Source organism: Loxodonta africana, chromosome 10 (genome assembly GCF_030014295.1).
Source record: "Loxodonta africana isolate mLoxAfr1 chromosome 10, mLoxAfr1.hap2, whole genome shotgun sequence".
Classification (NCBI taxonomy): domain Eukaryota; kingdom Metazoa; phylum Chordata; class Mammalia; order Proboscidea; family Elephantidae; genus Loxodonta; species Loxodonta africana.
This window is the reverse complement of record NC_087351.1, coordinates 56,905,518-56,933,221: the sequence shown is the minus strand read 5'-3', so window position 1 is coordinate 56,933,221 and position 27,704 is coordinate 56,905,518. Positions and strand designations below refer to the sequence as shown.

The following is a 27,704-nucleotide window of genomic DNA, read 5'->3' as shown; positions in this document are numbered from 1 at the left end:
TAAGTTATTACAGGCCACATAAAAACATATTTCATTTTAAATTCTTTCACAGTTTCAAGGAAATTAGAGAAGATGCATACCTGCTCTATATCCTTGGCACTGGAGGTCTGGTTTTCTCCCATGACTCTAGGCTGCTCATTTTCCCATGGTAATTTATTTTTTCCTTTTCCTGCACTTAAAACCCTTCGGGTGCAGATAGTCGGACTGTAAGATCCATTAACCTGCATGCTATCCCTTGTGTGGTCACCACAGTGACAGTGTGCACTCTGTGTTCTGTTGCCAGCCAAAAGCCAGTCAGCATCTGCTCCATGTGCTAAATGGCTTGACCTACCCTGGGCAGAAGATGGCATGAATATGGCATATTCCACAAATCCCTGTTCCGTTAGCCTTGGGAGGGTTTTCCTAGCCAGTCTGGCCTGTACAGCATTCATCACTCCATCTCCATTATCTTGCAATTCAACAGTATCCACAGCTTTGAAGAGGATACTGGTTTTACCTGAGCCCATTGATGATGCTAACACAGCAAAAGCTTCTAAAGCTGCTTGGCGTACCCTGCGTTTACTATCTACAAGAGCTGGAGCAAGATTGAAAGACAGCTTGGGCAAGTCAAAATCCTCACTGGGATAGGTTAGGAGGGAGCAGATGCAAATGTTCACCACCTCCTCTCTCACTCTGGAATGCTTATGCTTGAGATGTTCCAGGAGTAAACAAAGCACCTGTTGTGGACCCACTTCCTTCATCAGCTTGAGGAAGATTTTCATGTATTCTTGTTTGATCACCAACTTGTTGTCTGCCAGCACTTTGACAGAAGCCGCTATAACTGGTCCCAAGAACTGTTGTACCTGTTCCCCAAGGCGAACAACCAGTAAGTGCAGGACCTGGAGTGTGCCATGGACCACTTTGAAGTTAGAATCATCTAACAAATTATACAGCAAGCTAATGAAACCGACAAGACTAGAATGAGGTGTAGAACTAGGGTTAAATCTTCCCAGCACCTGCTTTAATTCTTCAACGGCCTGAGTCCTATTTTTATAGTCTTCTTGATCTAACAACCTTGAATGCAGTTCCTGAGGAATAATCCCAAATTTAAGATTGCTGTTGGAAACAGTCACTGCACAGGGAAGGGGATCTTCAGGAAATCCAGAGGCTTCAAGTTCCAAATAATAAGGAACCTGACTTCCAAACTGGGACTCCAGGCGGCGATTGTATTGTCTCCTCAGGGCAGATGGCAGGCGAGAGATATAGGATTGAAACCTCTCTTGGCCAAGTCGCTCCCCAATTTGTTGAAGAGCAGAGAAAGCGGTCTCAGCTCCTTCCTCTATCTCCTGATCGCCTAGTTTACGGGCTAGGGATATTATCACCTCGGTGAGATCTAGGCCGAGCAACAAATCCTCAGGAGTAAGCAAGATAGGCAGCAGCAGGGCTGTGGAAGCTCTAAGCCGGGCATCGGTACTTTCCAGTCCTTGTTGTATAAGCGTTCTCAGCACCTGGCCAGAACTACGTTTCAGACATATATGCAGGATCTGTAGTGCATCTTTCCTCAGGGCTGGATTCTCTTCTCGTAAGGAGACAACTAGTTGAGGCAGAAGTGCTAAACTAAAGGCCTCTTCTAGCTGGCCTGCTTCCCCCTGACCCCGGAGAACATCCGAGAGAAGCTGCAAGCAGAGTCGCTTCTCATCACTACCGCCTTCCACAAGCACTCGGCCCAGGGCCCGATATAACGCTTCCTTGCGTCGGGGGAAGCCAAGTCGACCACCCCGCCGCGGCAAAGCAGCTTGCAAAGCCTGGAAGGCCTCGGAAGGATCAGGCGCCGCGCGGAGGAGTTGGAGAAGCCGAGTTTCTTCTTCATCTCCCCCGGACAAACCACCTCCAGATCCAGACCAGCTACTAGAAACGGCCTCCGCGGGCATCAAGAGGGTAGAGGCCAGAGAAGAAGGTGTCGGGGGGCAGGAACTGTGATCGCCAGCAGCTCCACGGCAGCAGTAGTTTTTCTCTCCCCTCATGATGGCCCTGACTCGACTTTCATCAGTCTCTGGGGCGGAAGGACGACTGCGACTCTGGAGGCGATAAGTACAGAGGGCTGGAAGGGGTGGCAGCAGGAACAGCGCGGAGGACGCAGCCGCCATGGAGGGTCGTCAAGTGGCGATGCTTGGAGGAAACCATTGCCGTCTCCGAAGGGCTCGATGGAGCCCAACCTTCCTTTTCCTCTCCAGGCCCCAAGCTGCACAGGAGGAAAAGGAGCAGCTTCAACCAGCTGCCAGGCCGCTCCAGGAGACAGCCTTCGGCAAAATGGCCCCCGCTTGGGCCCCAGACCCTACAGCTGCCACCGGGCGTAACCAGGGGCACCACGTGACCAAACCGATCGTTTCCATGGTGATTTACCCAGCGCTGAACTCTTGACCCGGAAATCAACCTACCATGGTCGATGCTGGGACATGTAGTCCCCATCAGGTGTTTTGCCTAGCCAGATGCCTCATGCAAGAGGAAGTCGGACACACTGAGAACGTCGCTAAGGCCCAAACGGGGTGGAGTATTGAAGCCAGTAGACGGAAGTGACGCTCCCCTTCCTCGGGGCGGAAGTTCCCCGCCCCACCCGTAAGAGTTGGGGTTTGACCAGAGGCAAGTGAAGCTTCTGCTGGGCTCCTGTTTTCCACGGCTCCTCCTCTTTCTGTCGCCGGCTTGATTCCTGAGACTCAGGTATTTTCCTTTTGTTGTCCTCCTGCGGCGCAGGCGTGGCAGAGTTTTGCCAGGAGTGCCGGTGGAGCTAGAGTAAGAGGTAAAGGGATGAACGGGAGCAAACAGGGAGAGAGGCGACATCTTTTTGGTGCGGTGCTCGTTACCTTGTGAACGCGTTCTCTGGAACCCGGACTAAGTGCGGTCCTTTCCCCCTGCCGTCCCCTTATCGGGACATAGGTCCGGACCAAGGCCAAGTTCGTAGCTTGCGTACTGTTTGTCAAATCCAGATACGTTGGGCCGTTACTCTGCCCCTTCCCACCCCCATCCTGCTTCCCTTACTCTAGGGCTTTGGAGGGTGAATGGTTTTCTGTCACTTTTTCCCCTTCTACCACTTCAAGTTGTTTTTGAAACGTAAATAGTGTGGAAAAAAGAAAAAAAACTATTTTTCCTATAGCTAACCGCCTCTCTCTTTTATGTTCTCAGTCTTCTTGCCAATGCAGTTACTCTGTGAGGCTGGCCCCTTGCCGCGTACCCCTCCCTCGTTCCCTCCGCCGTGCCAGCCTCCCTGCAGGATCCTTGCGCGTCTTTCCAGCCTTTCAGTCTCCTGGAGACGGAGATTGCAAGGGCACTTTCAGTTGCGGATGAAGTTCTTGGCATCATGGTCCGCAGAGAATTCTGCCCTATGGATTTAGGGCTGATGGTAGCCATTTCTTTGTTTTCTTTCGTGTATGAAACTGAAACGCTGGAGTGTCTGCTGTGAAGCTGAGTTCTTTGGAGTGTGGAAGAGAGTTTTTGTTTTTGTTTTTTTTGCAGGAATAACATAATTACTTTTGAATGACACAGTGGAAAAAGTTCGAGTTATCATTTGAAGTACAAAATTTATGCGCTTTGGGTGCAAGTGTTCCTACCCTGCTCTGTACCAGATGGTATGCCTCTTAAATATTTTTTTTATGTCTTGACATCATTGAGTCATGTATGCCAAACCATTTCATAATGTTCCTGGCTGATGAAAGTTCAAAAATAATTTTTGGATGTTGCCTTTAAAGCACCATTTGAATATCGTAGGCTTTTTTGCGGGGGAGAGGAGGAGAGGGGAGAATAGAGTATTAACGTAAATGAAACTTGTATAAACATGCATTCTCATGTTTTGGTTTAAATTTCTCTGTTATTTTGTTTTTAGTTAGTCATTTTCGTGTTTAAATAAATCTGCCTACATTTGATTTGGGTACCATATTTCAGTAAACCATTTCATTTTTAGGGCAGGCTGGAAAGGGGGAAGTGAAGACCAAGAGATGTTTGTGGCAGTTGTCAGTGAGGAGTTCCTGGTTCTCATATTTCCGATCTAAAAAGCTCACATTTATACTTACATTCATGTGTGCTCAGAGTTCAGGAACCAATTCAGACTAAACGAACAAGGGAATTACGTATACGTTAGAATGACAATTTATGTTGGAATAGCAGATAACCCTTTCCAGTGAACAGAATTTTCAGGTTAAAAATCCAGTGAACTCTTTCTGGTATCCAAGAATTTGGAAAACCAAGTTAATGAGTAGAAAGTTGTGTGGTAAGCATGGAATTAAAGAAAAGGAACTTGGAAAGCCTTGAGTGATATTTCATCAAGTTTATGGTAGAAGCTTAAAAATTACCCCTTCTTTGTATAGAGAATACTTTTTAAGGTACCTGAGTAAATATATCAACCAGCTGTAATGTTCTTTTCCATGAAACAGAGCGAAATGAGTCTTCATTTTGCTGTACATCATCATACATTAGCGATAACAATTTAATCTCTTTGATGAAGACTTGAAAGATGCATTAGTTCTCCATGGTGAATATTTTAGAAATGGGACCTCGTCAGCATCACATATTTTACTACGTAATTATCTTTTGGGCTTATTTAGTAACAAGTCTGTTATTTCTACTATAAGGCTTTTTTTTTTGTCTTTAAATTGTAGGGACCTTTTGTGTATTGACTAGAAAAACATTTTATATTTTGATTATTGATGTTGTGTGCCATCGAGTCGATTCTGACTCCTAGAGACCCAGTATGACAGAGTAGAGCTGCCCTTTCGGATTTCCCAGGAGCAGTTGGTACATTTGAACCACCAGCCTTTTGGTTAGCAGCCCGAGCTCTTAACCACCACGCCACCAGGGCTCCATATATATCCACTTGTATCTCATAGATGTAGATAGGGTAAAAGTTTTTTTTTTTTTTTTAATCAAATTCCAGAATAGTGGATCCAAAGTATACTTCTGAAACTTGGAAGGGGAGTTAAGAGTATCTTTATATTGTATATATTTATGCAACAAGAATATGATAAGAAGTGAAGTACAATACTATTACCTTTTAAAAACTTTTCAGATGTGTACTTTTTATTCAGTGTTAACTAATCCAGTTACCTGAATTTAGAGCTCCAGGTAAAAGAAATTAAAAAGTTTAATAATTTAAACAGTTGAATTAATAAGTTACAGGAATGTTTGTGTACCACATTTTTTTTTTTTGAGCTGAATATAGAGGGTAAACAATTTCTTAAAAACAGTTTTATTTTCACAGTCATTAATTAGTATAATTAGTTGGATTAACCACTATAATTTTTTGTGTCCTTACTCAAATTTTACAGACATCCAGGAGTATTTAAATTGGTGTGAATTCTGTGAAATGTTATGAATTTTGTATAGTTTGAGAGGTTATTGTATAGAAAAGTTACCAAATGAAAGGTGCTATAAATATTAGCAGATAATTAAAAACTAATACTGCCATTTATTGAGTATGCCAGATGCTGTGCTAGGCATCTAATGAATATTAACTCACTTAATTTCTCACAGGTTTTTGATTTGAGGTTACACCTTTGACATTTATCTTGTGGCACATTTTATGGGCATTTCCATTGGGAGTAATTGGGCAGAGGAAGAAAGTAGAACTCAAATTAGTCTATTTAGCTACTTGGCCTGGAGTTCTGGGAAAGTTTTGAAACCAGAAGATAAAATTTAGATTTTTGCATTGTTAATTATTTGTCTTTTATTATGTACACATGCACTTCCTGTGCGTCTACCTGAACCTTTTTAATTTCTTGTTAGAGTCAAAACTTTAATAAGAAGATTCAGAAGTTAATGAGCATACACACACATACACACACACATGCATATTAGTTTTTTTTTTATGTGTATTACTGATTATTTTCATCTACTTATGTTTATATTCCAAAGCCATTATAAATTTCTGCCCTGAGTCAAAACTGTAATTTTAAACAAAAATTAATTTCTGTTTCATTTTAAGCACTCATCTGAATAAATTGATAGAATTTCACATCCATTGCAACCACTTTAACGGGTTAATTATGCAATAGTGCTTTCACTGGCTGTAGTAACAGCTTTGGGGACTTCTGTGTTATTTCTGAATCTGTTTGAGTAATGATTCATGTTATGACAGGTTTCTAATTTTACTTTTGTTTCTTCAGCTGTAATAAGTCAATCTTAGAGAAAAGAGAAATATGCTAACTTGTTCTGTAGACTCACTAATAAAATTATATACCATCATTAGTTGAGTTCTTCTGCGAGAAAAGTTGAACTCTGGGAAAGAGACTTAACAGAGCAGATGTGATAAAATATTTTCCAGACTTCATAAGTCACAGGTTTAAAAGAAAAGTGTATGTGCGTTTGGATTTTTTTTTTTTTTAAAGTAATCCTCATTTCTCTCCATTTATTTGCTCTCATTATGATCTGTATTTACGTAGCAGCAGATAATTGCTTCCCAGCTGATTTCAGCACCACTGCTTTGTAGCTTAGGTGTCAATTAAGTAGCTACTAACTCACAGCTTGACCTTTATTTGCTTGGTTTCAGAATCTAAAGCTGTGAAGTTTCTGTAGACTATGGAAAATTTTATTTTAATTTCATCTCACAGTATCTTTATATTGTATATATTTAAGCAATAAAAATATGATAAGTAAAGTACAATATTACTTTTTAAAAACTTTGCAGATGTATACTTTTTATTCAGTATTAACTAATCCGGTTACCTGAGTTTAGAGTGTTCCTAAGCATTTGTTTTATGGTACCAAAATTAGAAACAAGAAAAAAATGTTACAGGGATGTGGGGGAAGGAGAATCAAACCTGGTATTATATAAATAACCAAAAGGAGTGCTTATTCTATAGATCCCTCTTTATTTCGTTTAAAACTCTAATGTATTTTTTTATCTGACATACATAGTGTATATATAATATGCATTGTATGTAATATCTAATCTATCATGTTGGGTTTCTAATCTGAACCTTTTTAGTTTCGTGGGTCTAAATTTTAGTAAGGTTAATAAACTATGGGCTTGTTTAACAGTGAGGTAGTAAAGCATAGTTTTTAAGAACTCTGGAGACAGACTGCCAGAATTTAAATCTTGCCTTGGGCTTAACTGCATTGCGCCTTTGGTATCTTCATGTAAAATAGAAACAATAACAACTGTGCTTATCTCATGGTGTACACTGAGGATGAAAGGAGTTAGTACATGGGAAAAGTTCAGAACAGTATCTGGCACATTGTGGCAGTGGAACAGACTTATTCTAGATGCTCTTTACTTCAGAAGTGGCAACAGTTACAAATTTGTTCTACAGGTATTTTAAGCAGCTCAGTACTCTTTGGCTTTGTGACTTTTTGAATGTAATGTTTAGAGAACATTGCTCTGTAAGATTAAAAAACTCAAATGCTAGTCCTTTTACTCATTGTAACTATTTATCTTTTTAATTCCTTTAAACTCTCTGAATTTAGATTTTTGATTTGTCTTATGTCAAGTTCAGTACTTTACACAGTCTTTTTCTTTTTTAAACTTTTTACTATGTAAAATTTCAAAAACATGCAAAAGTAGAATAATATGATGACTCCCCATGTACATCTAATCCTCACCTTCTCCCCCATGTCGTATTATCTTGAAGGAAGTCCCTAACATATCATTTCATCTATAAGTATTTTAGTATTCCCGAAAGATAAAAACTCTTAAAACCACAAGTACGGTACCATTATTCAGCACAAAAATAACAGTAATTAGTTAATATAATCAATTTTCCAGTCAGCATACAAATTTCCAGCTATCTCCTACATGTTCGGGTGAGGGGGAATGTATGTGTATGTGGGTGTGGTTTTACACGTTGCATGACTGATAACATCTTTTAAGTCTAATCTATAGGTTCTGTCTTATTTCTTGCAGTTTATTTGTTGAAGAATTGGGTTATTTGTTCCATAAAATTTCTCACAGTCAGGATTTTTTTTTTTTTGCTGATAACATATATCTTTGATCTAGTTTAGCAGGCTTTTTCTGTTCTGTGTGTTTCTTGTGAATTTTATTGGATCTAGAGGCTTGACTGGATTCATGTTTAAGTGGTGGTGAGGTGCAAGAATACACATGCTTTAAGGTGTATAAGTTGGCTTTGACTCATAGCAACCCTGTGTATAACATTGAAATATTGCCTGGTCCTGTGCCATCCTCACAGTCGTTGTTGTCTGAGTTCCTTATTGGAACACTGTGTTAATCCATCCCTTTTTCACTGACCATCTACTTTACCAAGCCTGGTAACCTTCCCGAGGGATTGGTCCCTGCTGGTAACATATCCAAAGCACATGACACAAAGTCTCGCCATCCTCGCTTCTAAGGAGCTTTCTGGCTCTACTTCTTCCAAGACAGATTTGTTCATTCTTCTGGCCGTCCATGGTATGTTCAGTATTCTTTGCCAACACCATGATTGAAATGCTTCTTCAGCCTTACTTCTTCATTGTTCAGCTTTCACATGCATATGAGGTGATTGAAAATACCGTGGCTTGAGTCAGGGGCACATAAGTCGTCAAAGTGACATCTTTGCTTTGCTTTTTGAGACTTGAAAGTGGTCTTCGGCAGATTTGCCTGGTGCAATATGTTTGATTTCTTGACTACTGCTTCCAGGGAGTTGATTGTGGATCCAGGTAAAATAAAATTCTAGACAACTTCAACCTTTTCTCCATTTATCATGATGTTGCTTATTGGTGCAGTTGTGAGGATTTTTGTTTTCTTTATGTTGAGGCGTAATCCATATCGAAGACTGTAGTGTTTGATCTTCATCAGTAGAGTGCTTCAAATCCTCCTCACTTTCAGCAAGCAAGGTTGTGTCCACTGTGTATCACAGGTTGTTTTATGAGTCTTATGCAAGTTCAAGCTGAAGCTGAAGAAAAAACAAGTCCGTGAGAGTCAAAATATGGCCTTGGATATTTCCTGCCTGAATTTAGAGACCATCTCAAAAACAGCTTTGATGCACTGAACACTAACAACCAAAGACCGAAAGAGTTGTATGATGACATCAAAGACAGCATACATGAAGAAAGCAAAAGGTTATTATAAAGACAGGAAAGAAAGAAAAAACCAAAATCGATGTCAGAAGAGACTCCAAAACTTGCTCTTGAGCACAGAATAGCTAAAGCAAATGGAAAAATGAGGAAGTAAAAGAGTTGAACAGAAGATTTCAGGGAGCAACTTGAAGATTTACAAGGTAAAGTATTATAATGATATCTGCAGAGACCTGGAACTAGAAAACCAGGAGGGAAGAACATGCTTGGCATTTTTCAAGCTGAAATAACTGAAGGAAAAATTCAAGCCTTCAGTTGCAATATTGAAGACTTCTAATGGTCAAAACTTGAATGACGCAGGAAGCATCAAAAGAAGATGGAAAGGACACGCAGAGTCAATGTACCAGGAAGAATTTGTCGACGTTTAACCATTTCAGGAGGTAGCATAAGATCAAGAAATGATGGTACTGAAGGAAGTACAAGCTGCACTGAAGGCACTGGTGGAAAAAAGAAAAAAAAAAAAAAAAACATTGCCGTGGAGTTGATTCTGAATCATAGCTCCAGGAAGTGATGGAATACCAGTTGAGATGCTTCAACAAACAGATGCAATTTGGAAGTACTCGTTCATCTGTGCCAAGAATTTAGAAGACAGCTAGCCGCCAGACCATCTGACTGGAAGAGATCTGTATTCGTGCTCATTCCAAAGAAAGGTGATCCAGTGAAATGTGGAAATCATCAAACAGTATCATTCATGTATCACATAGAAGCAAAATCTTTAATTTGGCTTCTGGGTTCTTTTGATATAACCTTAGTAGTCATTGATAGATTCGTTACTACCTAAGATGTTACAATTCTAGATTTATTTCAATGCTTTTTGCCCCAGCACTGGAGTCAGCAGTTTATCCAAGGAGTTCTGTTCCCTTTGAGGGAACTGGTATTTAGGGACCACACGTGGGTGCTAGGGGTAATCTTTGCTACTGGGTTAGTCATAGTTTCTTTGCCTTTTCATTAGACAGAGGTAGGAAGTATAATTTATTTTATCTTAAAACACACACACACACACAGATACACACATACGTTCTGATACTCTCTCTTCAAATTCAGGACTAAAAGACTTATGTTTAAGGTCTCAGTCTTACATCTTTGTCTCCTCCCTCCCATACTGAGAATTCCAGATCACAATGACCCTGGGAATGATAGAAGGAGAATAACACCTACTAATGCCTCATTTGCTTTATTCCACAATATACACACAAGAATCTCAGAATACAAATAAAAATATCTTCACCAACGTTAGAATTACTAAAAACAGTTTAAGAATTTTTTTTTTTAAGGATATATCCCACTAGGGATAAAATTACTATTTTAAAGTTTTTTGGAATAGTTCCTTTTTTTGTGATTAGGCTGCCAACTAGGTACATATTTTGTTTGTTTTCTTTCATTTCTGAATTTCTAATGGTTAGGTTTTAATATTTAATTTTGTTTTATAATTATGTAAAAATATTTTCCTGGTTCCATGATCAAGTCTATAAAATAGCATATTCAAAGATGCCTGTCTCCCCCTCTACTGTCTTCCCTCTCCTCATGTAGGTAACTTAAAAAAATCATTGTTTAATATTTACATTTTTAAAAATGAAAGTGGATATGTATGTATATTTGTATTCTCCACTTTTATTTTTTAATTTTTGTTATTATTAAGAATATACACAGCAAAACATACCCCAGTTCAACTGTTTCTACATGTACAATTCGTTGATATTGATTACATTCTTCAAGTTGTGCAGCCATTCTCACCGTGGTTTTCTGGATTGTTCCTCCTCCATTAACATAAACTCACTGCTCCCTAAGGTTCTTATTTAGTCTTTGGAATTGCTGATGTCACTTCGATCTGATATAGATAGTTCTTAAAAGAGCATAATGCTCAAGGCAGACATTTTTTACTAGTTAAGCTAAACTCTTGTTTGGTTTTAAGAAGACTTCAAGGGATATTTTTGGTTTAAATTTTAAAGATTATCTCAGGGTAATAGTTTCAGGGGTTTATCTAACCCGTTGTCTAGAAAGTCTAGAGTTCATGAGAATTTGAAATTCTGTTCTGCATTTTCCACCTTGTGGACAGTATTCTTCTAAAGAATCTTTGATCAAAATGTTCAGTAATGATAGCTGTGCATCATCCAGTTTTTCTGCACTAATGGGAAAGGCGGCAGTTATTCATGGAGTCAATTAGCCACATTCCATATTCTATTCCCAACCGTCCTTTTTCTGTTGCTGCAGGCAAACAGAGACCAATTGTTGTGCCTTGAATGGCCAACTGCAAGCTTTTAAGACCCCAGGCACTGTGCAATGGACTAGGAGGTAGAACAGAAGCACTAACCATATTTTTAAGCCAATCAACTGGAATGTCCCATGAAACCCTGACCCTAAACCTCCAAACCAAGTGTCTTGGTTACCTAGTGCTGCTATAACAAATACCAAAATTGGGTGGCTTTAACAAAGAGAAATTGATTCTCTCACAGTCTAGTAGGCTAAAAGTCCAAGTTCAGGGTGTCAGCTCCAAGGGAAGGCTCTCTCTCTCTCAACTCTGGAGGGAGGTCCTTGTCATCAATCAGTCTTCCCATGGTTTGGGAGTATCTCAGCGCAGGAACCTCAGGTCCAAGGATGCGCTCTTTTCCTGGCACTGCTTTCTTGGTGGTATGGGGTCCACCTGTCTCTCTGCTCGTTTCTCTCTTATATCTCAAAAAGATCGGCTTAATACACTATCTAATCTGTAACTGCCACTAATCCATCTTATTACATCACAGTGACAGAATTTATAACACATAGGAAAATCTCATCAAATGGCAAAATGGTGGACAGTCATACAATACCGAGAATCATGGCCTAACCAAGTTGACACATGTTTTTGAGGGACACAATTCAATCCATGACACCAAGGAACCAAATCCCATGAGGTTTTTGGTTGTACATAAGCAGCCTCACCAACTACTCTTTTGTCATTGTTGTTGTAAATATATCTATTACACAACTTTTACCAGTTCAGCTTTTTATAGATGTATGGCTTGCTGATAGCAATTACAATAATGGATGTGCAGCACTACTCTTAAGGCAATTTTTCCATTACTGTTAAACCTATCCTTTTCTCCCTCCCTCCCATCCCAGTAATCACTAATAAACTTGTCTCTATAAATTTGTCTTTTTATATAAGTGAGTTCATATAATAATTGTCATTTTGTAACTGACCGACCAGTATTTAGTAAGAAGAAAGTACATTCTGAAAGATACAGAAGTTTTTTTTTTTTTATTATGCTTTAAATGAAAGTTTACAAATCAAGTCAGTCTCTCATACAAAAATTTATGTACACCTTAGTATGTACTGCTAGTTGCTCTCCCCTTAATGAGACAGCACACTCCTCTCCACTCTGTATTCCCTGTGTCCATCCAACCAGCTCCTGTCCTCCTCTACCTTCTCATCTCCCCTCCAGACAGGAGCCGCCTACATAGTGTCATGTGTCTACTTGAGCCAAGAAGCTGACTCCTCACCAGTATAATTTTCCATCTTATAGTCCAGTCCAATCCCTGTCTGAAGAGCTGGCTTTGGGAATGGTCACAGTCTTGGGCTAACAGAAGGTCCAGGGACCGTGACCTCTGGGGTCCTTCCAATTTCAGTCAGACCATTAAGTCTGGTCTTTTTATGAGAATTTGAGGTCTGCGTCCCACCTCTCTCCTGCTCCGTCCGGGATTCTCTGTTGTGTTCCCTGTCAGGGCCATCATTAGTTGTAGCCAGGTGCCACAGTTCTTCTGGTCTCAGGCTGATGTATAATTGTCTTAAAATTTAATGCGAAACAAGTGTGAAATGATGAGGCCGTAAAGATAAACTTTTTAATATTCAAATATTTTCACTTAAAAATGCACAGGAATAAAGTGGCAGGCTCTCCCAGTGCTACCAATATTTATATTATTTAATAGTGTTCAGAATGTTTGAATTATTTGATAACACTTTTAAGATAGGAAGCAAATCTTTTGTTATCCCCATAACTTGTGTTTGAGGTGTGGGTGAGAAAGGGAGAAACAGTGCATTATTGTGTTCAAGTCTTATGTTTCTTTTGTCTATTCTAAGCAGCTGCTAAGCTCCATTCTGAAAGATCCCTGTATTAGTTTCTTATGGCTGCTATGACAGATTACTACAAACTCGGTGGCTTAAAACAACAAATTTGTTCTCTCACAGTCCTGGAGTCCAGAAGTCCAAAATCAGTATCACTGGGCTAAAATTAATGTGTTGGCAGGGCCGCACTCCCTCCCTCTCTCTAGGGGAGAGTTTGTTTTTTACCTCTTTGAGCTTCTGGTAGGTACCAGCATTCCTGTGTTTGCGGCTGTATCACTCCAATGTGCGTCACCATGGTCACATTGCCTTCTCTTGTGTGTGTGTCATATCTTCCTGCTTCCCTCTCATGAGGATACATGTCATTGCATTTAAGGCCCACTTGGATAATCCAGGGTAATCTGCCTATCTCAGAATCCTTTATTTAATCCAGGGCTTTGAACTGGTTGATTCTGGTTTGAACCCCTGCTGAGAAATTTACCTTTCTAATAAATCCCCAGATGTACTAAATCAGGACCTACAATTTAACAAGATCCCCAGATAATATTATGAGAATAGATTAACAGTGGGGATTGTTATGGATTGAATTGTGTTCCCCAGAAATGTTTGTCAACTTGGCTAGGCCATGATTCCCAGTGTTGTGTGGTTGTCCTCTATTTTGTGGTCTGATGTAATTATCCTATCTGTTGTAAATCCTAACATCTATGATGTTAATGAGGCAGGATTAGAGGCAGTTACGTTAATGAGGCAGGACACAGTTTACAGGATTAGGTTGTATCTTGAGTCAGTCTCTTTTGAGATAAAAGAGAGAAGGGACCTACCACCAAGAAAGAAGAGCTGGAAGTGGAATGCATCCTTTGGACCTGGGGTCCCTGTCCTGAGAAACTCCTAGGTCCCCTTTGATGACAAAGACCTTCTCTCAGAGCCAACAGAGAGAAAGCCTTCCCCTGGAGCTGGTGCTCTGAATTTGGACTTGTAGCCTCCCAGACTGTGAGAGCATAAATTTCTGTCTGTTAAAGCCCTCCACTTGTGGTATTTCTGTTATAGCAGCACTAGAGGACTTAGAGAGGGATCGTGTTAAGATGTAGATTATGATTCAGTACATCTGGGGTGGAATTGTTAGCGTTAGCTGGGAACTTGTTAGAAATGTAAATTTCTCAGCAGGCGTTCAAACCGGAATAAACTGGTTTAAAGCCCTGATTTAATCACATCTGCAAAGTCTTTTTTGTCATATAAAGTAATATTCACAGGTTCCAGGGATTAGGATGTGGATACCTTTTGGGGACCATTATTCAGCCTACCACAGACCTTACTGCTTATTCACTGTTCCATTTTACTGTCTCATCCCTTATCTTCTTTCCTATTTTTATTCTTTTTTGTATTCCAGACTCACAAATTAGTAAGTAGATGGAGAGTTCAGTAGACGTGGTACGGGTCAGAAAGTGAGCCTTTTTGCCATCGCTATGGAACATCCTATTATGTTCACAAGAACTTTTGGTTGTTGAATTGACAGTAATAGTACCTTGTTAATTTTCAGTACCCTTTATCGAAGCAATTACTGACTTTTGGTTTTAAGTATTTGTGTTAATATTATGAAATTTGTTTCAGATTAAAGCATCTGTTGATTAGGTTGGCAGGCATTGATATTGAGAAAACAGCTAAATAGCTAGGATTGTTTCAAAGTTAATTTTGAGTTTTTTTTTTTTTCATTTTCTTACTTGTGTTTTATTTCACTGATAGCTCAGACTTGAATTTAACGAAGGAAAACAGAATGGAAGAGTTCGTGGAGTTCTCATCCAAAAGTCTATTATCATGATGCCTATGTAGTTTTGGGCAAATAATGTAAAATTTTGGGCCTCGATTCCTAGTGTCTGTAATAAAGGAGTTGAATTATATGATCGTTAAATTCCCTTCTAACTCTAAAAGCCTCTGTTTTAATATTTAGTATAAGGGGTTTTAAAACCAACAAACAGGCAGACAAACAACAAATCTGATCTATTTTGCACTATTTGCAAAAAAAAAAAAAAATCATATTGGCAAGATTATTTTGAAATAACTGTCCATGGCTTTTTTTTTTTTTCTTTCTTTCTTTTGTAGATGGACCACACATCCCCGACCTACATGCTTGCTAACTTAACCCACTTACATTCTGAGCAACTTCTACAGGGCTTGAATCTTCTTCGTCAACATCATGAACTCTGTGACATCATTCTTCGAGTAGGTGATGTTAAAATTTATGCTCACAAAGTGGTACTTGCCAGCATCAGCCCATATTTCAAAGCCATGTTCACTGGAAACCTTTCTGAAAAAGAGAACAGTGAAGTTGAGTTTCAGTGCATTGATGAAACTGCTCTCCAGGCCATTGTGGAATATGCCTATACAGGGACTGTCTTTATTTCTCAGGACACAGTTGAATCTCTCCTTCCAGCAGCAAACCTACTCCAGATAAAACTTGTCCTGAAAGAATGTTGTGCATTTCTTGAAAGCCAACTTGATCCTGGTAACTGTATTGGAATTTCTCGTTTTGCAGAGACGTATGGTTGTCATGACCTTTATTTGGCAGCCACTAAGTACATATGCCAGAATTTTGAAGCTGTTTGCCAGACTGAAGAGTTTTTTGAGCTAACCCATGCTGATTTGGATGAAATTGTTTCCAATGACTGTTTGAATGTAGCTACCGAAGAGACTGTTTTTTATGCACTAGAGTCTTGGATTAAGTATGATGTACAAGAACGCCAGAAATACTTAGCACAGCTACTTAACAGTGTGCGATTACCATTGCTGAGTGTTAAATTTCTCACTAGACTATATGAAGCAAATCATCTTATTCGTGATGATCGTACCTGTAAACATCTTTTGAATGAAGCCCTAAAATACCACTTTATGCCTGAACATAGACTCTCTCATCAGACAGTCTTGATGACACGACCTCGCTGTGCTCCCAAAGTACTTTGTGCAGCAGGAGGAAAATCTGGACTGTTTACGTGTTTGGATAGGTAAATAGAAGGCTTTTGAAAAGGATCAATGCTGATAGGTTTTATGCTTTTTTTTAATTTGTTGTCACAAATACGTCCAGCAAAATGTACACCAGTTCAGCTGTTTTCTATATGTACAGTTCGGTGCCATTGATTACAGCCTTGGAGTTGTGTGGTTTTATCCTTTTTAAATGTGATAATTTTGCATATTTTTTTTGAGAGAATGGATGACTGTATGATTGAAACAACCAGATAAGTGTTTTAGGTAGAGAACAGAGGAGAAAAAAAAAAGAGGGACATTAGGCTTTTCTCTACCTAAAACACTTATCTGGTTGTTTTGATTATACTGTCGTCCATTCTCTCAAAAACTCTTAATCATTAAATCTTCTCCCCCCAACACACACACACCTCTTTATCTATCTTCTTACTCACTAGCTTTTTTTCCATTTTAGGTCTTTTCCCCCCTTTCTTTGTGGGAAATCATTTATATCTTTGACTCAGACCAAGTTAGAGAAGATTTGTTATTGACCAGCTATATCAGAAGATGTTAATAAAGGAAAGCTAGGAACCAGTCATGTGGGTAGACTGGGGACAAGAATGGGTTTGAATGAAAACAGTTATTTAGAAGTATCACTAAAGAAATGAGAAAAAAGAAGATAAACATATAAATCATTGACTTTATGTGGTTTTTTTTTTTTTTTTTTCCAACTCTAAATATTTTTTGGGACACTGGTATATTGCTTTATTTTCTAATAACTTAGATCAGGAGTTGTTAAACTTTTTCTAAAGGGGCCAGATCGTGAACATTTTATACTTTGTGGGCCATATGGTTTCTGTTATAAGTAACTGTTCTACTCTGCCATTGTAGTGAGGAGTAGCCACAGAAAATACATAAATGAATGAATGTGACTGTGTTCCAATAAAACTTTATTTATAAAACTAGATGGTAGGCTGAATTTGGTCCACAGCCATAGTTTGTCAGTCTCTGATTTAGAGCATTATGTAAGTAACTTTTATACATTGGAAATATAGCTTTGCTTTCCCCTTGCATCAGACTGCTTTAGTTTGTTTGATGTATTTATCTGATACTGTAGACTTCTTTGGAAACCCTGGTGGCGTAGTGGTTAAGTGCTTCGGCTGCTTAACCAAAGGGTCAGCAGTTCGAATCCACCAGGTGCTCCTTGGAAACTCTATGGGGCAGTTCTACTCTGTCCTATAGAGTCGCTATGAGTTGGAATCGACTCGACGGCTCTGGGTTTGGTTTTGGTTTTTGGTAGACTTCTTTATGACCATCTGCAAAAATTTAGTAGATTGCCTTCCTCTTACTCCAGTGTAGGAAACTTATTGATGTCTTATCAGTGGCAACTTTTTAAAAGTCTGACTATACATTTTAATTGTAGTATAAAACTACTTTTGTTGAGATTGAGCAATAGGTAAAACGTTAGTTAAGGTGGCTACATGAAGTGATTGTTTAACTCTCATTCTTAAAGGCATTGATTATTGGCATATTAGTCAAATGTCATGATAAAAAAGTTCTAAATACGAGTTTACATTGTAAACATTCTTGAGCAGTTGCTTCTTGATTTCTCAAGTATGAAAAATAACAAACATAAATAATTGGAGAGTTACAAGAACTGTTTATTTCTTTAGATCCATTAATTGTACATCTTGCTGGAGCCCTGGTGGCGCAGTGGTTAAGAGCTCGGCTGCTAACCAAAAGCTGGCAGTTCAAATCCACCAGCTGCTCCTTGGAAACCCTATGGGGCAGTTCTGCTCTGTTTTATATGGTTGCCATGAGTCAGGATCAACTCGATGGCAATGGGTTTAATCTTCTTACAATCTATTATAAGAAAAAAATTAAAAATATAATTTGCACAAAGATGTTCATTGCAACATTGTTTATAACCGTGGAAAAATTCGAACCAACCTGAATGATCATTCAGTTTAATTCTACAAAAAATACTGAACACCTGTGTATCAGACACAGTAAGCTAGATATTGGACCTTTCAACAAGTTCATAATTTAGTAAAGGAGAGAAATGTTTAATGGATCATTATAATACATAGTGTTATATAGTGACAAAGATAATTCTTTGGAAGTATTAAGAAGAGCATTTACCCTATCTGGGGGATTTAGGGAGCCTGGATGGCACAGTGGTTAAGCGTTCGGCTACTAACCAAAAGGTCGGCAGTTCAGATCCACCAGCTGATTCTTGGAAACCCTATGGGGCAATTCTGCTCTGTCCTGTATGGTTGCTATGAGTTGGAATTGACCCGACGGCAGTGGGTTTGGGAGAATTTAGGGAAGATATTGTGGAGAAGATAACGTTCAAGCTGAATGTTGAAAGCTAAGGAAGAGCCAAACGATGAAAGATGGAAAGGTCATAGGAAATGGGCAAAACCACAGTAGAATGATACAGTATGGGGGTTTAAGAAACTAAAAGCTATTTGATATTCCTGTGTATAAAGTATGGGCCAAGTCATAAAAGGTATTATATGCCCTGCGAAAGAGAAGGTTTTTATTATGTGGTTGCAAAACTATTTTAAGGAGGGTAGTGGAGTGTAAAATGATGAGATGTGGTTATTAGATCATACTGGCTGCATTATGGAGCAAGAAGGGGCCAGGATTAGCATCATAGTGATTAGATAAGAGGTTATTGCAAAAGTCCAGGCAAGAGATTATGAGATCCTGAACTAGAGAAGTAGTAAAGATAGAAAATGGGACTTAAGAAAAGTAAGAGAGTAAATTGACAGGATTTGGTGTTTGAATGGGTATAGCATGGGGGGTGGGGCAAGTTCTGAGGGAGGGGGAAGAATCAAGATGAGTCAGATTTTTTATTTAGATGATTAGGTTGATGGTTATACCATTAACGAGAGAGAATATGGGAGAAAGAGCCATTTTAAGTGAGAAGATAATGTGTTTAGTTTTGGGTATAAGGAGTTTGAAGTGGATATAAAATATTCAAGTAAAGGATATCCTGTTGCTTGCTACCTGGATATGAGTTCAAAGCTCAAAAGAAGAGATCAGGACTGGAAATTTGCAAGTCATCAGCATATAGTATAATTTAGAGTTATAAATTAAAACCATGAAGTGTTCTATAAACTTCTTAGCTCATTTAAATGTCCTTCCTTCCTGTCAGAGTAAGAACATAGAGAAACAGAAAAGGATTGATTCATGAGTGAAACTTTGGGGAGCAATAATATTCAAGATGAGAGCAGCAGGAATGATTTTAGAGGTAGGAGAACCAAGAGAGAATAATGTCATGAAAGCCAAGGAATTGAAGTGTGTCAAGAAGGAAGAAGTGTGATCAGCAAAGTGCAATGAAAAGGTCCAGAAAGATAAGGATGGAAACGTAGCTATTAGATTTGGAATTTGGAGATCATTAATGACCTTTGGTAGAGTAATTTCACCAGAGTGGGGAGGCTGAAGATAGATTACAGCAGGTTGAGAAGTGAATAAAAAGGAAGGATGAAGAGACTGTGAATGAAGATTTTCCTTTTAACAGTTTTGGCTGAGAAGAGAAAAGAGAGGTAAAGGAGGTTTAGTTTGGTTTTATTTTGTTCTTGAAGGAAGTGGCATGAGTATATTTATAATCAGATGCCAGTAAAGACGGATGGTGAGATGGTCATTGATAGAGCAAGATCTTAGCGAAAGAAAAAGGGATGGTATCAAAAGCAAAGGTGAAGGTTTTGAATAGGAGGAAGAGGGACTCCATGCCCTGAGATGGGAATATGAAGATAGGTTTACACATGGAGGGAGGAATGGAAGCAGGAATTTAAGATAGGTCTTGTTCACGGCCTCAGTTTTTGCCTTTAAGAAGGAGAGGATGTCTTCTAGAGAGGGAAGTGGGGATAGGTGGCTTAAGGAAAGTAGGGAAACCCTGAGAACAGACCAGTTTCTACTTACACAAAAAGGAGTTATAAGGGTGGCAGTACATTGAAAGCATTTTGTATAATTGTACAAATATGTTAAATGTACCTTTAAACTGGAGTTCCTGGGTGGCACAAATGGTTAAGTGCTCAACTACTAGCCAAAAGGTTGGCAGTTTGAACCCACCCAGAGGTGCCTTGGTGGTCTGCTTCCAAAAGGTCATAGCCTGGAAAACCCTATGGAGCACACATGAGATTGCCATGAGTTGGAATTGACTTGACAGCAGCTAACAACAATAACCTTTACACCTGTGGCATCATAACCTCATTCACCTCAGGGCTATAAACCATGTGCCTAATTCCAGGAAAAAAGCTCTCATTAGAACAGATGACCCACTTGCCTCCAAAAGATCGTAAGAATTAATGCCTTTATATCTTGTATCTCTGTTTACCTAAATCATCTCCATAAATATATGACTTCTAGTTAATCCATCATCATAACCTGGACTCTTATCATATGGTCCTGTATATCATCTGATTTGACTTAATTTCTTAACATTTTTTTTTTTTTGTCTCCTCAGGTCCTTCTGCCATGTCCTCTGGAACTCATAAGAAAAATCCCTATTCACCCTCTTGTTCTAATGAAATATGGGTGATGCTAGAAAGTGTCCCCCCCCCCGCATTTTATTTATCACAGGTCCTAGAGGTTAAGTAGGTTTTTTTCACTCCTCTTAATCACTTTTTCAAATTTTTTTTTTCTTTCTCTCATTTCAAGCATTTGCCATCATGCTGTATCACTTGCTGCCTCTCCTTGTTGCCATCATCTGCTGTCCCTTTTGTTATTCCGCTTACTGAAGATTTTATAGCTGGCTCACTGTTTCTCTTAGCATTGTACATCAGCCATTGTTCTTGGTGATTTCAACATCCACATAGACCTTTTATTGATCCTCTCCTCCTTGATGTCACTTCTAGGCGTCTTTTCTGCCTCACCTTAGGCACCTATTCCACATTCATACCCTCGACTTTGTCATTACCAGTAATTTCAGTGGATTCAGAATCTTGGTCTCAGATGTTCCATTCTCTGACCACTACCTCCTTTCTTGCTACCATATTTATTCTAGTATACCTGCTCTAACAATTCTTCGTTCCTTCAAGACTTTTAATCTTTTGGCCCTGTACTCAGCAGAACTGACTGCTTACCAACCCTCATATGTCCTCACCTGCACTCCTTACCCAGCTTAAATTCTAGAAGTATCACTGTTATTGTACCTTTGAATACACTCTTGGGTCCCTTATCCTTTTATTATTATACATTAGATGAAGGTTTATAGAACAGACTAGCTTCTCACTGAACAGTTAGTAGACATATTGTTTTGTGATATTGGTTGCACCCTTATCCTTTTATCTCTCCCATCATATTCATCTAGTTAAATTCAACTCTTCATTTATGCCAGGGCTGTACCCAAGTAGTAGAATGTGGCTAAAGAAGCAGACATCTCTGTCCTATCTGGTCTCACTTGGGGTCCTGAGCACTCTTCAGCAGTCCCTCTACATTTTTCTTAATCAGTTTACCCTTTAACTTTCTAGGACTGTTTCCCACCTTCTGCTCTCTTGAAAACTCATTCCCCTCAGCTTCTAAACCTCAGCTGATGACCTTGTCTCTTAGTCTGCTGAGAAAATAGAAGCAACCAGAGGAGAACTGCCTCATCTCCCATCACTAAGCCTATCCAGGTACCTGCATCTGTGCACATACTCTGCCTTCCCTCTTGAGTGAACATGAATGAGCTGAGCCTGTATGTATCTAAGGTCAACCCCTGAAGTTCCCAACTTGCTCACTAGATTCCATGCCTTCTCCACTACTCAGGGACTTTGCTCTTACAGCTATCCCTTCTCTCATACAGCATCAACTCCGCTCTCTGGACTCCATCACTGCCATCAGCATATAAACATATTCTGGTTTAAGCTTCCAGATTAAACTGATCTTCTCTGGGCCCCATGGTGTCTCTCTGCTCCACTTTATAGATAGCTACCTCCTCATGTCTATTGTACTTTATATAGTAAAAATCTTTGGAAAAGTTATTTAAACCCATTGTTTTCACTTGTTCAACCCCCATTCTGTCTTAAACCAGTCAAGATTTGCCCCACCACCTCACTGAAACTGCCCTTGTTAAATCTAATTGTTTCCTGATATATCAATCTCATTGCAACAAATTCATGTTTCCAGAACAAACGTTAGAACAAAACTGACTGTAATACATGTTCAGTAACTTTTGAATAAACATTTGAATAAATAACAAATGAAGGAATGTGCTTTGATAATATTGGATGGAGAATATACATTTTTATACTATTGCATTATTGAGTTTGGGGACATTGGCCATATTTTCCCCAAATATTTCTTATAATGAAATACATTTACATGGAAAAGACCGTGTGTAATATATATGCAGAGTATAAAGAATAAGTAGCCAAGTCTCTGTCAACTAGCTTAAGAAATAGAATATTAACGATGACCTTTAAAGTTCCCATGTGCCCCTTCTTGATGCCATCTCTTTCCCTCCCCAGAAGTTTTTTAATGTAATTGCTTTTTATAGTTTTGCCACATTATATGTGTGCCAGTAAATTGTTAGAGTCTACACATGTTGAATGTAAATGCAGTAATACTATATATATTATTCAGAGATGTGTTTTCTTGCTAAACAGGAAATTTGCGAAATTCATCAGTGAGATCACATGAAGATGTAGTTCATTTACTTTCCTTTATCTATGGTATCTAGTATATGTCAGTACAATTTTTCTTTCTACAATGAAAATTTTATAAGTTAATCTGAAGAGTTACACACATACAGAAATGAGCACAAATCCCAAGTGTACAGCTCAGTGAATTATCATAAAGTGAACGTTATAAACCAGTTCAAGAAACAAAACTTGACCAGCACCCAGAAGTCACCCTTAAGCTCCCTTGTAGTCTTTCCCAAAGGTAACTACTATCTTCATCTCAAACCCAAAGATTGGTTTTATCTGTTTTGAACTTGGTATAAGTGAAATTATACAAAATATATTCTTTTGAATTTTGCTTCTTACCTTCAATGCTATATGTGAAAGATTGATCCTTGTTGCATGTAGCTATGTTTGTTCATTTTGCTATATAGCATTCTTTTGTATGATATGCCACAGTTTATCCATTCTGCTGTTGACGGGCATTTGAATTGCTTCCAGTTTTTAGCAATTACAAATAATGCCTCCGTGAACATCCTTGTACGTATATATACACATACATTTGTCTTGGGTACGTATCTAGGCGTGGAGTTGCTCAGTCACAGGGCACATATACTCTACCTTATTTATCATTCATTTGATGGGTGATTGTGTTGTGCTGCTTTGAACATTTCTGTGTATTTGTCCTGATGCAAAACTAACTGTAATATACATTCAGTAGAGTAGATACATAGGAATGAAATTGCTGGGTTACAGCATGTGTGGATCTTTAAATTTATTAGATAACATAAACTTGTTTTCCAGAATAATTTCAACAGTTTACAGTCTCATCAACAGAATATGCATTCCTTGCTCCACATACTTGCCAACTATTGTTATTATCTGACTTTACATTTTTGCTAGTATGGAAGGTGTGTAATGGTTTATTGTGGTTTTAATTTTCATATATCTAATTACTAATAAGATTAATTTTTATTTTCTTACGGGCCATTTTGGTTTTTAAAATTTAATTTTTTCTCCTTATTCTTTAGTGTGGAGATGTATTTTCCTCAAAATGACTCTTGGATTGGTTTGGCGCCCCTAAACATTCCTCGCCATGAATTTGGAATTTGTGTTTTAGACCAAAAAGTGTATGTTATAGGTGGTATTGAAACTAATGTTTTGCGTCCTGGCATCACTATCAGAAAACATGAAAATTCAGTAGAATGCTGGAATCCTGATACAAATACCTGGACTTCTTTAGAGAGAATGAATGAGAGCCGAAGTACTCTTGGAGTGGTAGTACTTGCAGGAGAACTTTATGCTTTAGGTGGTTATGATGGACAATCTTATTTACAATCTGTAGAGAAGTATATTCCCAAAATAAGAAAATGGCAACCTGTGGCACCGATGACTACAACAAGAAGTTGTTTTGCAGCAGCTGTATTGGATGGAATGATATATGCTATTGGTGGGTATGGTCCTGCCCACATGAACAGGTATTTAACTAAATAATCACATTGTATCAACATGTAGATTTTTTTAAGTAGCATTAACGGTGATTTCGGAATTTTAAACTATGTGTATTTATGAGCTTCCTTTTTTAAATGCTTAAGTAACATTCATAGGCATTTGGGAAATTTAATCTGCTCCATGGGTATCATTGTAATTGTTTTACTTGGGAATTTAATACAACTTAAGAAATGAATCCTTCTTAACTCTTATATTCATTCATTCATTGTAAATGGACTAGATTTTAAAATTCAGAAACCTGAAAGTAATAGGAAGTTAGACAACTATGACTTTTGGGTGGCAAGTAGATAGTCTTTTATTATATTGTCTAATAGAATAAGGAAATGGAAAAATGTAATTCCTGTATGCCTACATGATATTATAATTCACCATAAATTTAAAGCCTTATTTAAATCTTCCTTTCTGGATTCTTATTCTGTAATCATTGTGTATGTCTGAGTTTTGCTAGAGGCTGAATTTGAGGTTTCTGTATTCTGGGTATACTCTGAATAAGGGAAAATACGTATGAAAAAATAAAATAATAAAGTGCTTATATGTAAAATCATAATCCTGAACCTTTGTTGAAAATGAATATTCCAAAGATTTTCTCTCTAATAGTAATTAGAGTGGTATGTGTTTTATTGATTGTGACCATTTTAATGAAAGACTGTCTTGTAGCTTGCTAACAGACTGAGAATGTAATGGCGTAACATTTTCATCTGTAAATTTTTATTTCTTTTTGAGCTAAACTATCTCCTTTATTTATTGCCCTGTTAGTCTGAAGGAAGAGTATTTGGGGCCCAGGCATGCATTTCTATTTGAAAAGCTGCTGGCAGAAATTTATAAGATAAAAGGTTAAATATTTTAGTTTTGAGATAATGTTCTTGATGTTTATGTCTTGCACAGCTTACCAACTCTTCTCCTCCAGTGATTTAGGCCTAATGGTTTTTATCCCAGTGGCCTTTCAGAAACATTCTGTTATCTAGTCTCTATTCCGGGCTCCAGAATGATAGTACAGCCTCTCAAATGCTTAAGGCTTTTTCAGGAAGCTAGGTCAAGTCCAGAAGAAACTCTACAAGTTTGCTTTTGTGCCCCTTTAGGGAAACCCTGGTGGCGTAGTGGTTAAGTGCTACAGCTGCTAAACAAAGGGTAGGTAGTTCAGATCCGCCAGGTGCTCCTTGGAAACTCTAGGGGGCAGTTCTACTCTGCCCTATAGGGTTGCTATGAGTTGGAATCGACTCAATGGCACTGGGTTTGGTTTTTTTTTTTTTTGGTTTTAGGGCTAAGCGTAGTACTCCTAAAGGGCTTCCAGAATTTTCTAGGGAAGCTTTTTTAGAGTTTCTGATTTGATTTGGATATCCATAATGCAGCTTGGAAATAACCAGGGATTCTCTGGAATGCACACCTGACCTAAATCCCTGAATTCTTCTAATGAATCACTTTGAAATTATAATTAGCTGGTTTTTATCATAGACTCTGCAGGAGTTGCTTTGCAATAAACCAACATGAATCTTCTTGTAAGAAAAAAAAATCTTCTCCTCTTCACCTTCCCTTTTCCTTAGCTGTGTAGATCCTTAGTCTCCTTAGAAAGCACCTGTATTCAATTTATGGTTTTCAAAGTACTTTCACATGCTTACTCATTTGGTTTTATTCCTACAAGAAATCTTTGAGATTGTACTGGCCCTCTTTTTACAGATGAGAGGAAATGACTTATCCAGGATTATACAGCTCCAAAGTAGCAGGGTAAAGGTTCGTTCAGCTCCAGCTATGTAGCATTAGTACTTGAACTGAAGTCACTGACTCCGAGTTCTGTGACCTTAATATACCTTGCTGCTTGTGCAGTGTAATGGAATAACGTATGGTTATTACTGTACCCTTTCCACAGGGAAAGCTTTTATCCCTGCAATCTCATCAACAAAATCTAAACATTTGGGACAGACTACTCTTGTGTAATGTCTATTTATTTGGACCTTTAAAACTATGGTGTTTTTCAGGTTTTTAAATTCTCTAACAGATACACTTTAGTAGGAGAAGTGGCACAAAGGAACTGTGAATTAATTCTTTCTTTTGTGAATATCTGCAGTGTGGAGCGTTATGATCCAAGTAAGGACTCCTGGGAGATGGTTGCATCCATGGCAGATAAAAGGATTCACTTTGGCGTGGGTGTCATGCTAGGCTTTATTTTTGTGGTGGGTGGACATAATGGCGTCTCGCATCTGTCAAGCATTGAAAGATATGACCCTCATCAAAATCAGTGGACTGTGTGTAGACCGATGAAAGAACCCAGAACAGGTAATAACTTATTATTTTCTAAACATACAACACAGTACTTTCTCAGAATGATGGTCTTGGAATATAACAGTAAGAACATATACTTATCCGAGGGGGGAAAAAAACTTCTTGTGATAAGCTTGAGAGACAGCTAGATTAGGTAAAACAATATAGATTTATTTACTGTGATTTTAATAAGCCAATGTGCATGTTGTTTCTCAAACTTGGAGAACACATTTTGGGAAATGCTGATAATAGTGTATCTTATAAAAAAAAAAAATTTTTTTCCCCCTCATATTATAGATGTTTTTATGTGTTACACTAAACATTGGATTGTTCCACTTCTGTTTTGTTTTTTAATTGTTTATGAGCAGTCCATATGTTCCCTTTCAAATGTTCTCTCCTTCCCAAGGGGTATAGTTGCAATAAACTAGTGTTTACTGTAATTAGTTTCTGTGCTATTCTTTAGAAGGACAGCTATGAAAACAACTTGAAAATCTTGAGTAGCTTTGCTACATGTGATAATATATAAAGTGGAGTTTTTAAAAGCATAAATTATGTAGTTTAATATCAATTTGAAATATTTCAATACACTTGAAAACCTGATAAAATGAATGATTTCTGGAAAAAATATAAATTGATAAGAAAGCATCTGTAAAGACACAAGACTGCAGCCTTAATAGTACTTCCCTCTGTTGGAGGGAGGGACAGAGGTGAAGGGAAACTTGAGCTCTTACTCTTACTGTGAGCTCTCTCCACCCCCAGTGAATACCTATTGCCTATTGCTTTATAGTTAATTACAGGTTATTGAAGTGTAAAACATTTTGAGAAAACATTAACATGTAAGTTCGTTTTATTTTCAGTGAGAGGATGCTTATTTCATGCTTAATGTTTCTTACCTCTTTTTTTCCACCTTTCCTAGGAGTTGGTGCTGCAGTAATTGATAACTACCTTTATGTCGTCGGTGGTCACTCCGGGTCATCCTATCTCAACACCGTGCAGAAATATGACCCTATCTCAGATGTATGGCTGGATTCAGCTGGCATGATATACTGTCGCTGTAACTTTGGATTGACTGCACTTTGACAAGCGTGAATTTGTGGAAGTAGTATGGTGGTGAAACTTGTGCTGCATGAAAAGATGACCAGTTTTCAGAGACCCAAAAGCTGCATTGCTTTCTGTAACTTGAAGTGACATGAAGACTCAAAATTTGTTGGGTACTTTGATTTGACAGGTAGCTGTGGTTGCTCTTGATGACACAGTAAATCAACAATCAGAAAAAAAAAAAAAAAAAGAAAGACCTTGCCAGT

The 27,704-nt window shown here is 38.4% G+C and overlaps 2 protein-coding genes across 6 annotated transcripts in view; one reads left to right on the top strand and one right to left on the bottom strand.

The window, feature by feature from the left end:
- Positions 1 to 3,012, bottom strand: part of TOGARAM1 (TOG array regulator of axonemal microtubules 1) — a 103,009-nt gene extending 99,997 nt beyond the window's left edge. The window contains exon 1 of the mRNA XM_023546130.2: positions 81 to 3,012. Within this exon, the coding sequence (XP_023401898.2) occupies positions 81 to 2,126 (2,046 nt within the window). The 5' untranslated portion in view covers positions 2,127 to 3,012. The remainder of the gene's footprint in view (positions 1 to 80) is intronic.
- KLHL28 (kelch like family member 28) lies at positions 2,353 to 27,704 on the top strand. 5 transcript variants are annotated; one of them, XM_010588607.3, is made up of 6 exons: positions 2,353 to 2,697; positions 3,490 to 3,602; positions 15,167 to 16,065; positions 23,664 to 24,110; positions 26,207 to 26,415; positions 27,317 to 27,704. In XM_010588607.3, exons 2-6 carry the CDS (start codon positions 3,558 to 3,560, stop codon positions 27,478 to 27,480), a joined length of 1,764 nt encoding a protein of 587 aa, XP_010586909.1. In that variant the 5' UTR covers positions 2,353 to 2,697; positions 3,490 to 3,557; the 3' UTR covers positions 27,481 to 27,704. The 5 variants fall into 5 exon arrangements, with proteins under 5 accessions (XP_010586909.1, XP_023401899.1, XP_003408546.1 ...); XM_023546131.2 differs by having other exon boundaries at positions 3,160 to 3,602; XM_010588606.3 differs by lacking the exon at positions 2,353 to 2,697 and adding an exon at positions 2,704 to 3,376.

Bases quoted from the DNA above. Each gene is read 5' to 3' on its own strand.
- KLHL28 (XM_010588607.3), top strand. From the start codon at position 3,558: ATGCGCTTTGGGTGCAAGTGTTCCTACCCTGCTCTGTACCAGATG. The intron at 3,603-15,166 runs GTATGCCTCTTA...TTTCTTTTGTAG, and splicing joins ACCCTGCTCTGTACCAGATG to ATGGACCACACATCCCCGAC. The intron at 26,416-27,316 runs GTAATAACTTAT...CACCTTTCCTAG, and splicing joins GATGAAAGAACCCAGAACAG to GAGTTGGTGCTGCAGTAATT.